At 32.9% G+C, this 16,477-nt stretch overlaps 1 protein-coding gene across 12 annotated transcripts in view; it reads right to left on the reverse strand.

The window, feature by feature from the left end:
• Positions 1-701: 701 nt before the first annotated feature.
• The window catches only part of LOC132708370 (sodium/potassium-transporting ATPase subunit alpha), an 88,935-nt gene continuing 73,159 nt past the window's right edge, over positions 702-16,477 (reverse strand). For 7 of the 12 annotated variants that reach the window (XM_060680677.1, XM_060680672.1, XM_060680676.1 and 4 more), the window contains 4 exons: positions 12,209-12,303; positions 5,546-5,720; positions 4,210-4,442; positions 702-1,891 (listed from right to left, as the gene is read on the reverse strand). In XM_060680677.1, the coding sequence (XP_060536660.1) occupies positions 1,771-1,891; positions 4,210-4,442; positions 5,546-5,720; positions 12,209-12,303 (624 nt within the window). In that variant the 3' untranslated portion in view covers positions 702-1,770. The remainder of the gene's footprint in view (positions 1,892-4,209; positions 4,443-5,545; positions 5,721-12,208; positions 12,304-16,477) is intronic. The other 5 variants (XM_060680668.1, XM_060680667.1, XM_060680669.1 and 2 more) reach the window with 1 other exon arrangement.

Here is a 16,477-nt window from a genome sequence, read left to right on the forward strand (position 1 = left end):
GGCTGTATAACATTTTTACGAAACACTATAAACACAAATTAAACCTATCATCATCCGCAAACCTTTTGCCTCCACTGTTGGGCATAGGTCTCCTTCATCTCCTTCCACTGTATTCTGTTTTGTGCCTTCTGCTTCCAGTTTCCTGCTGTCTTTCTCAGGTGGTCTTCCCGCCATATTGGGGGTCTATCCCTGCTTCTCTTCTTTTCCCTGAGTCTCCATTCTACCAATCATTTGGTCCACCGATTTTCGCTCAAGCGCGCTATATGTCCAGCCCATTTTCCGTGAATAATTTTTTGTATGACATCTAGCCTGTTTGGTACCTTGTAATTCCCAGCATTGCTGGTTCCATTTTTTTTTTGGATTTACTCTCTGCGGACTTTTTAGTCAACGTAAGCGTTTGCGAGTATGTGACCACTGGTAATGCATTGGTTGTACACCTTTTTCTTTAAGCATATCGGTAAGGTCCCGATCAGAATATGTTGCAATTTACCGCCCATCCCAAACTGATAGTTGAATCTCGCAAGTTTGATTATCTCGACCTATTCTAATCTCATGTTCCAAATAAGTCAAACTGCAGCCGACAAGAAACGACCTGCAAAGTGGAATTCTATTTTCCAGAGATGGCAAACCTCGCTAAGGGACTTACTATTTTTATTTTATAAAGTACCTAAGGAGGTAGTCGAAAGTGAACGAGAACTATGTTACTATCATCCATTTTATTAAAACCCAAATTTATACAGCATCATTACATTCTAAAACATGAAGGTGAAACGAACGGAAGCGGAAAATTAAGTGATTCACTTAAAAATATTTACAGTAATAATGATAGTGTGGTCACTTGGTCTCGGACCAGCGCGCGTTAATCACTTATCGAAAAACAACTTCCTACAAAAGCAGGCTCCTCGTAGCGGTGAATATTTCAAACGAATCATCATGCGTGACAATTAAACGACAGAACTCTCTGCACATTCATTGCTGGCTAGACTTTATTATAACGTACTAATCAAATCAAAATTGGAAACGCAAACAATCGCCAAACGGTTATTAATGTGATAGTAGTAGTCATGTGTATTGAGCACGACTGTTATGACACTTAATTAACAACACAGTTACATCCTAGCTAACCTAAGTGTCGAAAGCCTAAATAATACTAAATTTGTCATTCACACCGACTGCGCGTGGGCGTGAACAAGTGTCGAGGGCGGGCGTGCGCCCTTCAACAGCCAACTAGGAGACACTCGCCCGCCCTCCACTTCCGGTACGTTCTGAAACAGACCGACAGCACTAAGGCAACCGTAGTTTTCAAATGGAATGTATGAAAACACTATTGCAGACTGGATATCTTCTGACAGTGTAATAATAAAACTTTTGTTACGTTTCGGAACTGCAACGTCTCTCTCAGGATCTACGCTATATCGTATTATAGTCAAAATTAACCTTATTTAAATAACTAACATGTGCGGCGATGATCTGCACTGTGTATAGATATAACCTATAATGTTAGAGCCCACCTCCGCACAATTTATATTTTTTGTTTAAAACTGCGTACAGGCAGCGGATATATTCTAGAATTAGCAACATGATTTGTACAACAATCGATAGAGAACGTCATTATTCAAATGGCAATGTTAAAAAAAGAGGAGTTTGGTTCTTCTCATAATTTAAAGTTTATATATAACACAGAAGGCTCTCCTAATGAAACAATTATGGCCGTGACCCACGGCATCGGCGCATGGAGCCCAATAAGTGGCAGTACTAGGGTCAAGGCATTTAGTAATAGGTCTCCTGTTCTAACCAGCCTCCAGGATTATGCCTTAAGTAGAATCGTCGTACCTCGTCGTATATGAAGATCGACAACATGAACGGAATGGCGGGCAACCACCACACGAACCTGAAAAAGCGCTTACGATGCAGTGGACGTAATTATATCTACGCTTTGTGAAAACCCTTGCGGTATGATCACCCTCGTCACACACTGGGTTGTTAACTTTACTAACTGATCGAAAACCACAAAAATATTATATTAGATAATACAGTAGCATTAGTCCCATAAAAATTGATTATTCCCACATGCCTCTAAAATTTCACTTACTAACCATCATATTGCCCCATTTTCTTTATAAAAAAAATCTCCAAGCACATAACTCGTTTTTACTTACAAACTGAGTCTCGAAAGAGCAACTTGCAGATATAGTTGGAATTATAATCATTTGTAATGATGTCATGCTGGTTGCCATAAACGTATATGGCTGATTGTTACAAATGACAGGTTGCTAATTGACATTTTTACTATACGGTGTTGGGCTAAAATATCATGTAACATGTACATAACTTTCGACAAGTTGACTAAAGGGGATATATATTTAACACAACACCCAACCATCCGAAATCCATTTTTTTCAAAAATTTGTTGTCACCGCCGTTTAGAATATATCATTAAACAAAGACAAACAAAAATGACGTCTTTACAAATGGGTATAAATTCTAGTTTAAGTATAGTAAAACGTTATACTATTTTCCAAAAACTAAGAGTTTTTCTAATTTATAATTTGGGGGGGGACTAAAATTCCTGTTGACAACATAAAGTGTGACTTTGACAGAGTGGTTGGTTACCTATTTTTGTGAATTCAGCTAAATTTTTATACACTTATTGTTTAGTTGGTTTAGCAAACTATTTTTTTAAATTTATCTTCCTCTCTTAATTTCAATATTTTATTACTACTTATTACTCAGTAAACATTCAGTTTTTCTATGGAGAAGAACTGGTTGCTACTTTTGTCCCTCTTTGGTCAATGTAGACAGAAACGAAAAGAAACAGAAATCCAAACTTTACTAAAACTGCCGCACTTAGCCAGCAAAGTTACACAAGTCATGTAATCGTAGCCATTCGAAATCCGCCGCATGTGCTTCAGACTCTGACTAAATTATAACTCCAAAGAAAATAAATTTCTTTGTTCAAATGAAACGATAAATTGTATATTGTGTTGGTAATGTTTAATTTATTAATATTTTTCTTTCACAGTTTATATTACTTTATAGTTATATATAGCAGCAGCCGTCTCTCAGAAACGATTACATAAAAACTTTTGTATTTTCTTAAAGGGGATATTGCTAAATCTATAATTTTTTTCTCTGGAGACCCGCGCTTTCTATTTTGAATGAAATTAATATGTTTTTGTTTAGTGTTTGACATGCAAACAATTTAAAAATAAAATAAAAATGTACCTTTCCCATTTCAAATAAGAAAGTTTGGACCTCTGGGAGAAAGACTATAAATATACTTGCCATTATTGTCCATATAATTATTGGACCGTGCATGCAAAGATGGCAGGCAATACTCTCTCAAATATTTGACAGTTGCGGAATTTTTTACTAACCCTTGAAAATATGAAGTTGCTACTAAAACGTTTTTTAAGAAATATACATTAAAAAAATTATTACAATCAGAAATTAATATCAAATTCGCCACTGTGCGTCATTGTATTTCAATGATAACAAAAAAAAACTTGGAGGCCAAAGTTTTTTTGGATTGACTTATGCTTTTTAAATTTTATATTGTTATATATACAAGGTATTTGGACGTGTATCTATCTATCTATCTTTCTCCGACTGAAAGCCTTTGTTATACATTTAGGGTTGATTTCCTTACAGAAATCGATCTACTTTAATGATTTGCGTTGATATTTTGATTAAAAAGTAACATTAAAAATTGAATTAAAAAAAAACCGTTAAAAGTCATTTTTATAATTTTATGGGATGAGAAAGATGAGTATTAGGTTGACTATTTGAAAAAGTTGTAGATTTAGAAAAAAAAGCCTTTTCATTGTAAATATGCAGCGACGACGAAATGTGGCGAAATCCACTAGATCTAGCAATATGTTATTTTAAAAGTGTACGTGCATACGAACAATTCTTGTCGATAAGTTTTTTTGACAATTTTTTATAGATTCTCAGATAAGGTATTATCCTATAATAAACGAGCTACCCAGTACAAGGATCTCTTTCAATACTTACAAAAATGTGCGTGGAGATTAACCCATGTGGAAAAAAATCAAATTGTAAACACAGATCATAGAAGAATTCAAAATTTGAAACGATTCGTGCGTTCAATATTTTCGTATCATAGAGGTCATACTAAAATTCAGCTCAAAAACTTATTATATAATCGCTTTAGTCAAATTCAATCTACTCTAGTATTATCAAACTTACTTCAAGGGGAACATGCGCAATCCCTTGTCCATACCGGGGGTGTACGACAAAAAGCACGCCAACGCGGTCTCGAATATCAATCCAAAGTTGAGCGCCCAGTTTCTCATTCCCTGATGAATGATGGAGTTCCGACGAGTCTTGCAGATGATCAGGTCAGCCCATTGCACGACCACAATCGAAACGAAAAACGCGGTGTGACAGGTGTATTCCAATGTTTTTCTATCCTTGTAAGTCTGAGAAGAAGCGGTTCATTATTTAGCACTCGTACGGAGGCGAATTTCGGAGAAACCCCGGCCAAAAATCAGAAATTCAATTGGAGGATTTCAGATAAACACCATTCGCATTTGCAATTATATATGGTTACCTAGATACCAAAACTAATTCTTTATGTTCTGAATGTTTTCAAAAATATGTCAGTTGAAAGTTGATATTTGTGTAAGTCATGATTTAATGCGAGTTATGTAAAATGTCTGTTTTTAAATAACTTTTTCTGACTTAATTTCTTCTAAAAAATCTTGAATGCTGCAGTGGAGCCTCTACCCAGTGGTAAGTAATTCTTAAATCTCTATACAATGGCAATGGCCCAAATGTACAGTAGTGTAGAAACAAGCAATTCTATTATATAGTCATATAGTTACAGAATTTTTCAAAAAAAGTTGGTTAGTTCTGAGAACGTTGTTACTTCTGCGCATTGCACTTTTGCATGAAATATTTTTTCAAAAAAAAAAAGGGTTTTTGTGCTTATTTTTCGTTCTACTCAACAATAATTAATATTTACAGAAAACAAAACCTCAGACATTTTCACATTTAATTTGGTGGTATTTATAAAATATCATCAATCAAGATTTGAGTTTGCTAAACTAAAGCCTGAATTGGTAGTAGATGACAATCGGCTAAGCGTTTTTTTTTTTTAATTCGGATATTGCAAGAGTAACATAGGTATTGATGAAGATCCGATCTGAACAAATTTGCTTTAGAGCTTTTCAAAAAACTTAAAACAGCTAGAAAATATGTTGAGTTATATGCGAACTAAAAACCACAAAAACAAGAAGGAATTTGGCGTTTTAAGTGGACGATTTCATGCGTCCTATTTTTAAATTTATCGTGATATGGGTAACAAATTGCCATCTTATATAATCTTTGCAGTACTTTTCGTTACAAATAAAGAAATGTCTTCACGACCTACTGCAAATTACACTATCGACCGAAATAAAAGATTGAAAATTTTTTGAAAAATATGTTTTTTAATATTTTTTTTTAATTCGAATTAATGGCGTTGGATTTTTGACCGAGATTTCGTCCATCTGGAGACGTAACATCAAAAATTAAAACATACCCATTCCTGACCATACGAATCGGACAGATCGTTGATCGCCTTTGAGTCCCACGTCTTGCGGATACCGAAGAGCTTCATGGGCAAGAATCCGTTTTCGGCCATGATCACGAAATAAACGAAAAAACCTGCCGCCGCTTGGATCATACCGATTTGACCATAAGCCATGGATATCAACCTTCACACGAAAACGAGACATATTTATATCAAGTCGGTCATTCTAATCAAGACACAAAAAACAATATTTAAGCAACGCATTCTATCACTTAGCTGAGTACTGTACGCTTGCTTAAACATTGTTGAGTACTTACGATCACAAACATAATCCACAAAAACATGCTGGTCCATCGAAATGATAAGTCATAATAAAGAATTTTACATGCAAAATTCGGTTAGTAAGAGGAATTCCAAAAATTATAATACGAGTTTTTTCGTAACATAACACATCTAGACGAACGAACAACTGATCTTAAACATTATTTTTGGAATCCCTATATCGGCATCATGTTTTGTAAAAATTCCAAACACCATATTGTAACTACAAGCATTGCTTTACAAAACATTTCACCAAAGGAAAGCGATACTTCTGCTTTGGGGAGGAACCAAAATGGGGAGAGTGGTGTGGGGTTTTCCCATAAGTTGTTTTCCTGTAATGTCCGGGGACCGAAGGTTGCAATAGTAGCTAAAAGCAAATCGTATTGAAGCACTTCGGAGGCATAGGTAAAAAACTGAAGCCGGATCCAACTGTAAGATAATATATTGGCTGTGGAGTGATTGTCGTTGACTTTTTATAACCAAAAAGATCGAAGTGATAAGAAGACAAATAAGCATACTAAGAAACTATTTTAAAAGAACCATGCAGTCAGCGGTAACCTCTACACATTATTTGCTAACTTCTTTGTCTTATTCTATAAGCTTAGATATTGTGAAAATGTTAAATTATAATTGTGATATATTGTAAATTTTGTAAAATTAGTTATTACTTACTTGGATAATGAATTTAAAACGAAAAGAAATGGGAAGTGTCAAGACGCACATAAAAACTTGTTAAAACTAAGGAAAAAGGAGCCCGTGCGTAACACTTTCATGTAGGAGTTAAGTTATGTTTATCCAAATTGATACAATATGCCTCAATAAGTTGGAACCATCGGGAAAAATTGTGATTATTAATTTTAGAAAAAAAAAATTCTCCAAATTCTTTTTTACTCACTAGTAAAAAGTACCTTTAAATTTAACAATATTGAAATGTTCGAATCCGTGGAAAACGAAACGAGTTGAAAAAATTTATTTCTAGGTGCAGCGTGGGCAATAAGCGAGATAAGCGGCTTTAATTCTGAATCCATGAATTGTACAGATTTTCAAAAAAAAAAAAGATATTGAATTGAACAAAACAAAAAAACGGGAAAAAAAATTTCAAGTTCACATATATGCCGCTAGGGGCGGGGCGTGAAAAAATCTATTGTACTAAATAACGTTTTATTACGAATCGATAAAAGAATATGACGTGTGAAATATCTCCGAAAATATCCGAATGAAGAGTTAGAAGTGACTCGAATTCGTAGAAAACGAAACTGACGTGGTAAAATGACACTTTCCGCATGCTAGATCGAATTGAACATTTTAGAGAATGGAGTAGAAAAATATTATTTCTAGGTGCAGGGTAGGCAATAAGCAAGATAAGCGGCTTTATTTATTCGTTCCTGAAACTACGAATTGTAGAGAGTTGCATAAAAAATTACTAAAATAAACAAAAGAAAAAACGGGAAATAATTTTCAAGTTCACATATATGCCGCCAGTGGGCGTTCTGACTATGATGGCGTGAAAAAAACCATTTTACTAAATAACGTTTTATTACGAGTCGATAAAAGAATAAGGCCTCTGTAATCTTTGTAAAATTTTTTTTGGTTGTATGTTGTTGTTTGCAAGTATGGAACAGCAAATAAGAGCGAGCGGGAAGAGGATATCTGACTGAAATAGCTATAACAATTGTTTAACTCAACACATTACAGCAAATTAGGTTTCATTTGAGAGAGGAAAACTTGCTGATTAAAAAAAACCTACCTGGGGACTAATTTTTACTGCTCACCGAGAGGACATCAATTCAAAAAGTTATAATGTGTTTTAGGTTTCTCCGAAATTTAAAATAGAATGATTCAGTTATTTCAACCAAAACGCAAAGTAGATCAAATTTGCAACAAAAAACCTTCATATCGCGTATCAATAACCTCACGCGTTCATGAGTTATTGATAGAAGAGCATTGGAAATAACAAATTATATTTAAAAATTTTATGTTCGTCTATGCCATGACTAAAATATTCAATGTTTTATTATGACAAGCAAATATTAAACAGTTCAAAGGAATTCAAATTCATTCAATCGTTCGATTTCAGCCGCTGCTAGTTGAAGCCTGGCATTTTGAATTCGAATTCGAATTGTTGGTGATTGATTTTGATGTCCTTTATGCGACTGAATAAATAGATGTCTAGAAGAAACAAGCTTCCACCCTTCGCTACGTCCATGAAATATATCGTTGATTGACCGATATTCGGATTTAGGAGAAATAAAACGATAACGATTATAGTAAGATAAGAAAAGTTTCGCTCAAAATTTTCAAAGAAATTTCATAAAATATTTGGACCATTCGAAAGTCAGAATTTATACTTATTTCTTATGGTGATATTCTTAGAGTATATTATAGTTATTTTAATTGATTATTTGTCATAATATAATATTTATCACCTTTACCATAAAAATTGGAAATATAATTTGTTATTTCAAAAGTTATGAAAAGGTCTTCTAGCAATAACTCTTGAACGCGCTAAGTTATCGATATGCAGTTTGAAGATTTTTTTTCTTGCAAATTTAATCTGATTGTTGTTTCTGTTCAAATAATTGTATAATTCTATTTGAAATGTCGAAGAAACTTAAAAAAACTACACATTTTCGAATTGGCAACCCTCTAGTGACAACCAGTTTCTTTCAGATATGTTTTTTTCTTAATAAACAAGGTTTTCTCTGTCAAACGAGACCTCATTGCCTCAAATATGTTGAGTTATATTAATATTATACGCATTACAATCAAACACCTCTCTGCCCTACAATCAAAAGCAATGAACTAAAAAGATGCAAAATTTTACAAGGATTACAGTGACCGTCTTCTTTTATCGACTTATGATGAAACATTAATTAACTATCCGGCCATTGCTATTCTGCCTCAAGCGGCATAGATATAAATTTAAAAATTAATTCGAGTATTCCAGTATCTTTTGGTCACTTTACAATTTTTTACGTCGCTTATTTATTCACTATGTACAATAACAATGCGAATTTTACTGTAGTTACATGCATTGACAAACTAATGAATGTTTGATAACAATAAATGTTGGACAATAGCGTCAAAACACGTTAGGCTTTTACCCATCCATATCGTAGTGCAAGAAATTTAAAAGTGAATATATATATAGACCATTCAATCCAAAAATATATATGGATAATAATCACAAAAGATAAATATTCAGTCCAAATGTAATGTAATGTAATTGGATATAATTGCATATTTGAACGTAATTGTTATATTTGGTCAACTTTTTTTAATAACTATTTTCGATATTGTCAAATTTAAAGGTACTGTACTACCGAGTAAACTTAATATTTTTTTACAAACCTCGTATAATACTAAAAAAAATTGATATCTGATGAACATTTTAGAACATGCAGAACTTTTATAAAGAATACTTTTTTCCTAAAATTAATAATACAAAAATTTCCCAAACGTTTCCAACTCACTAGACGTATTGTATGTGACAGAAATGATACTCCATGTGACGATTTTTATCATCATATTGTTCGCACTCCAAAAATAGATAAATGAAAATTTAAATTAATATTTCCTGAAAATACTCCTTCTATACTTGTAGATATGAATTTCGTCAAAATGCAGTTAATTACGCCAATATCAGATAGAATAAGACCGAAAATAGTAATTCTACCAAAACAGTTATTCAAAATTGAACTAGTTGGATATGAAACTGAACAGCTGCACATTGTAATGTGTACAGAATCGGTTAAATGTCTAGAATATGAACTACAAAATGCTCTAACTTTTACACAAACTATACCTCGGCAAAAATGTTAATAAAATTAGGTCACTATATAACTTCTACCGAGTATCTAGGAAGAAGAGAGAAAATTAAACGAAATGTTCACAGTTACGGGGTAAACGAAACCTAAAGAAAAAATAAATATTAGTACCATCTGAGTTATCTCTTTCGCTAATTTCAGTCGCATCAGAACGTTGCAGTTTTCAAAGTTTCCTCCACGAAAATAGGAAACGACTGCGCCTTTTAAGCTTACAGATGTAGATTGTTAACAAAACATTAAAAAAACGGGAAAACAAAAACAATTAAACTTTTGGTGTGGAAAATAAAATTTACCGAGTGACGATACTTCTCCAAAAATTACTGTGCACATTGTGCGCACGCAACAGGCAAGACAGGACCACAGTATGCGAGTGACATTGTAAATTCGATAGTTACGAGTGCCGAGGTAATTGTTGTGTTGGTGGCAGGCCTTCACGACACCATTTGCGATCACTACATTTACATCACAGAATGGCAGGAACCAGAACTAACTTTGATACTTTAGTATTGTAGAAAACGCGTAGCGGTTTTCTCTTAAGCGATTAATCTATGCGTAGTTAAAATTATATATGTATATATATATATATATATATATATATATATATATATATATATATATATATATATATATATATATATATATATATATATATATATATATATATATAAATTGTTCGAGATTCCGAAATCATATTTATGTGGGATGCAATGTTTCGACGATATTAACGCATGTTGCGGTTTTCCTAGCATTCAAAAACTGTGACAATTTCCTACAACGAGTTAATTCATTTGAGACGAAAAATTGATCAAATAATTTTATTTTTTTGCAATTAAAATGAAGATCACTTTTGAACCTTTCTTTTTCTACACTGGGACTGTTCTTTTACAGAAACGCATTAAAGAATTTTATAATCAAACAAATTTCAGAAACTTTCAACATAAGTTCGAAATTTACTAAAACTTCGGAACAAACCAGTAAAATAATATAATTCATGTAGCAATCCATAATTAGACGCATCTACTTCAGACTCTGACTAAATTATAATTAGCATAAACAATTAATAATAATAAATAATAATTTTCTTTCATGGTCTTATATTTATTATTCAAGTTATAACATTGTTTATAAATATTTTGTTCCATTTAAGATAAGAGATATGATGACTGGTGTTGGAGAATCAACAATATACCGGTCGTGCACGAAGATAAACGTGGGTTCATCGAGTCACCAAAGAGGAATACAGAAAGAAAAGAAACTGCCAGATAGAAAAGACTGCCATGACAAGAATAATACACTCGTGGACAAAATAATGAGTAAGAAGAAATGGCGTAAAACTTCGAAATTGTCTGTGGTGGATTACTAGCATTTCGAACTGGTGACCATCATGAAAACATGAATGCTGATGTTTATGAAGACAGTAAATGCTAGACCTCCTGCTGGGTCTTTATAATTGTTATAATCATATACGACTCAAAAAGATTCGAAAAAATATCCACATCTTCTTCTTATCTCACCTTAATTAAAAAATAATTTGAAAAACATATGCTAAAAACGGAGCTACTAGAAATACGTTTAAATAAAGCTCTCTGTACGAAATTTGTTGTCGATGAAATCGCTTCAAAAGGAAATATAACGGTACTTCGCCTTCCCCCATATCACTGTGAGTTATACCCCATAGAACTGGTATGGGCGCAGGTATAAAGGTAGTAAGTTTAAACCTTCTCGCAAGAGGGAATAACGACGGTGGATTGTGAAAAATGGAGTAATTGTAAGAAAATATCTGAGAAGTTGATAACATACTAAAAATCACTAATAATAGAGTCCCTTATTATTTCTCTGGGCTCCAATGACTATAGTGCATCCAGCTACTCGGAATATGATGACTTAAATTTACAAATAAAGTTGAATTGTAAATAGCAGAGTTTGTTCAAAAATAATTTTAATTAAAATTTATCCATTTTACTTGATTTTAGAATAAGCAATATCTCATTTATCTGCCCATTTCTAAAATTATAATCATGTATCGTTATTATAATTATTATTCTAATAAACCACCTCTAGTAAGGCAGCTGTCACATTACTTTCATTTACCAAACTCGTCTTTCCATTGTATGCAAATTAGTGTGACGTTAATTTAGGAACAATTCGTGGTGTGTAGGTCTTAACTTTGCGATATAACCTTTAACTGATCCACTCTGTTTAATCCTAATTGTCATTTACATTTTATTACTTATTTGCATTAAGAAAAAAGATATAACACACATAAGGAGCACGCAACGCCAATTTAAATTTTGATTATAACTGCAGGAAACAAGCACCCAGAAAAAGTTTTTAAGATTTTCAAAACCGCCCACATTGAAATGACGAAAAAATAACACTTAGCGACTTGAGCGACATCTGTCAAATACAAAAAATACAATTTTCCAAGATCGGTTAGAAGCGGCAAAGATACCGACTCGCGAAAACTCTTTAGTTCTGGCACCAAAGTCGAACCCTCGAGCAGTAAATGTAGTGATTGACCCACCTGCGATTAACCAAGTTATCCCTATAGGGGTCGCGAGGCTGTCTTTTCATAATGTCGCTTTCTGGCGCTTCGTAAGCCAAAGAAATAGCAGGCACCTATACAAGAAGGAATGCGCGTTGACCACGCGAAATCCGAAGTTAGTAAAGTTAGGAACATGACAGACATGCAATAGATTGTTTCTGATTTGGTATTAGTAATTCGGTTGTCGAGAATAATGTGTAAAGGATTTTGTCTGGGAAGCGTCGGGACTGTTTTGGAGTTATCTTCACAGGTAGGTCATATTATGCACATATGCAAAGTCCACAACATCATCTCAAACAAATTGAAGCTGTAAAAGATAATCGTATTTTTTAATACACTTCGTACCAAAAATAACGCACCACTAAAATTTTTGAAGGCTTGAAAAGTTTTTCTCTCGAAATGCTGACTCACTTTGGAAATACATATATTATATTCAATTGTAGCATAAATGTTCAGAAACTATGTTGCGAAAAACAATCTTATTTAAATTTACATTTTATACATACATATAAAGTGTGTTTAAAGGAAAACCAGGAAAACTCAATGTATGTTTTCTCTGTGGGAATTCCAATCAAAACTATGGGGTGTCCGTCTAAGTCAATGCATCTGATTTTTTATTCACATCTATATCTCAGTGATTACACGCAATAAGTAACTTATGTCAAACAAATAAGTTGGACAGATAACCAAAACTAATCAGCAGTTGACGAGAAAATTAACTTCGAAGTTGGCCCAAATTTTAATTGTGCATTAACTTCGATGCAATAAACACCAAACTGGGGCGATTGAGTTACATTTAGTATGTACGACAGTGAAGACGAGTACCATATACGAAAAATATTATCGGGAGGTAGACATCTCAACTGCTACAAAAATACTCCGAGATTTTACTTACCATATCTTTCTAAACAATAAGGAATTTACAGTTATCATTTTGTTAAGTTTAGTACGAAACGTGAAATCGTAGTAGTGAAAAGTAGTATTTAAGTTTCAACAAATTTTCAAAAGATTTTAAAAAATGCAAAACATTTCATTTTATTCATATTTCTCTTTCATTCGAAGAGTTTTTGAGATCCGAGTGGCGTGGGATTCTCTTACACTCCTACGAGAATTTAAGAGCAGCATTTTTTTAGGCTAAACTGTAAACTGTAAACTGCTTACTGTAGTTGACCGGGTGACCATGAGGAGCATATACAGGGCGGTCCCTAATGAATGTACCAAAAAAGAATACTAAATTAAAATGGTATTGTGTCAAATATGATTTGGTAAAATGTCGTAGGGTGGCTGATTGTAGATAACCAAATCAATCAGAAGAATCAATCAAAAATAGATCAACAAATTCAAACCGGTCATATCGTGAGGGTCTTACGATTCATTAACGAGAAACTTTTTGTTTTTCTTCCATCTTGTTTAGTTGTATCTTCCAAATAAAATTCCTAAGGTAAATAAGACAGACGTATACTACCTTGACATGAAGGAATAAGATTATAATTTTAAGCGCTTGTCAAAAGTTTTTAATCATAGATATGTTTTGAAACAAAAATTTTAGCTGGCAATATGAAAGGGAAAGTGTAAGTATGCAGACAATTGTGCATGAAAACACATACTGAAGAAGAATAAAACGAAAACGGCCAAAAACTGAAGATTTGAAATGTGATTTGAAAATAGAGGTTTGGAATGAGATTTGCGATTTATAGAAATCAGAAACCAATATAACTCTTCTAATTTTGAAAGACACTCTAAAAATATAGTGTAGACGTAGACTTGAATAATAATCAATATTAATAGGAATGTTAGTCACAGTCAGTGACAGACAGTCACAGTCAGCATGTTCATTTTTTATAGACATATTCTGAAAATTACATATCAAAATTTAAAAAAGTGAAATTTTTAGACAAAACATGGATATATATGATTGTTCGATGGAAGTGGTTCAAAATCTTGACAAGACGAGTAGTCTGTAAAAAGTGTCTACATAAAAGGGGGAAAACAGTCCATTATTTTGCATAATAATACCAAATTTGGATTCTCTGTCTTTAATTGTATTAGACAACGCAGAGTATCATTAAATGATTTTTAATTTGTCCTGGCAGAAAAATAATATTTATGAATGTTCATTATGAAAGTTCAGATAGTTTGGCAAGATACGCTCAATCATATTACGCACGAGTACTGGAACAAATTCGTGAAAAGCACAGAAAAAATATTTTCTTTTTATTACTCTAAATAATTAGCCTTATTAAACACCAGTAATTTATCAATTATTTTTTTGTAACTTTTTTACACTTTATGTGTAAAATAATAAAACTATTTTTCCTTTTTTCGAGTATATTTCTAATTGCCCAACATTTTGGTAGTCTCTGTATTTTTGTTATTGAATCAAGTAATGACCTTTGGAGCCATAATATAAGGCGGAATCTGACCACATACATTTTTTACTTAGAAATTACCACTCTATTATAATAACAAAATGTAATAAGGAAACGGTACCAGAAAGTTATGGCATAGTACGCTGCAACGCGAAAATCGTTGACAAATATCTCGGCATATCTTTGCTGCACTAGAGATCTGACCCGTAGACCGATAAAATATTTCGTTATCTGTTACTTTTACGCCCTTTAACTTTAGCGTATCCTTAACATATGCTAATAAAACATGAGAAATTGTATACACACATAACATGAAACACCGTTATCAAACCCCCCTTCGTTTCAATTCGGTAATAACAAAAATAAAGAAATTAATCAGTAGTAAATAAAAAAGAGAGAGAACAGGAATGTCGGGCCATAAAGCAAGGGTGCGTGATGAGCGGAAGAGAATGAAGTGCAAAAAATGAAATGAAAAAAAAAACCTACTTACCATTACAAGACACTCGGAAATTTTTGTAACTTATCATTTTTAAAAATGCCCAAGTTACAAATACTTCGAGAAGCGTACTGTCAACACTCGAATAAGCGAAACTATACAGGGTGTCCCACCGGGAACTTCGTCGATATGTTATGGGAAAACTATAAGCAGCAAAAATTTGAAAATTTAGAATTTAAATAATGCTGGTGGGGGCAATCTGTCTAAAGTATTTACAAGATGGCAGCTCCGGATATACAGGAAATGGATGTAAATTTTCTTATTTTAAAAAGAATACCTTATATATTATTGTTTTTTCAAATTTACCTGAATTCCAAGTATCAATAATACAGAATATAGAAAAAAAGTAATGAATCAAGCAAGTGAAATTGAAAAAACTGGCGAAAACCCTTTTTTTTTAAATGGAAATCACGTATTTTTAAAATCCTGTCTTATTTAGCACTGCTAATATTTATAGTTTTCGAGGTATAGTATTTACTTGATCTGAATTAATTTTGAATAAACCATGACGAGTATAGGCACGAAGATTAATTGAACTTGTTTATTATTTATGGAGAATAAATTTATTATAAATGACGAGAATATTGAAATACCCCTTTTGGATAATTTTGCTGCATATCGGCATTTTGCTACACGCGGTCGCAGTCGGGCGTATCAAAGTCGTCAATCTTACGCAAACATAAATTTTAACTATTAAAAGAAACTGGTTTTCCAAGAACATTCGAATTCCGTGAATACTTGGGCGCAGGAAAATAATTTCTTTTTGAAGAAAATAAATTTGAGAGTTGAAGCAAAATTTGCAAAAAATGGTGACTTGTCTTGAAGTTCAAGGACGCCAGTTTGAACGTTTACCGAAAATTTAAGTTTTTTGTTTAATTTTGCCGTTTCTGAAATTTAATCTTTTTTTATACGAAGAATTTGTAGTTTGCATTTTTTCCGTTTGCGATTTAAATAAATCCAGAAGATTTTCTACAATATTCTTAACTATATACATATATGTCATGGTTAACTCAGATTGATGGAACGTTAAGAGCAGACCAAGTAAACAAAGACAATATACAAAATAGTATTAATTTATTGTGATTTTTAAAAATAGGTGGCTTTTCAATTTTAATTGTTATTTTTCAACCTCCTGTGTTGTGAAATTTAGGTAAATGATCTTACACAAAATAATATATAAAAAAAAGTTGACACCCACTTCAGATAAATCCAGATAAACCGCTATCTTACAAACATTTTGACAGTATTGCCCCTATAAGTTTTGCCATAACGGATCGACGAAGTTCCAGGCGGGAAATCCTGTATATAAAAAGCCAACGTAAGCGGGTGACTGTGAGACGGTGAGTTTCGACTTAAAGGTTGTTAAATGGAATGGATGGTAAA

Source organism: Cylas formicarius, unplaced genomic scaffold (assembly GCF_029955315.1).
Source record: "Cylas formicarius isolate icCylForm1 unplaced genomic scaffold, icCylForm1.1 PGA_scaffold_10__41_contigs__length_53128322, whole genome shotgun sequence".
Classification (NCBI taxonomy): Eukaryota; Metazoa; Arthropoda; class Insecta; order Coleoptera; family Brentidae; genus Cylas; species Cylas formicarius.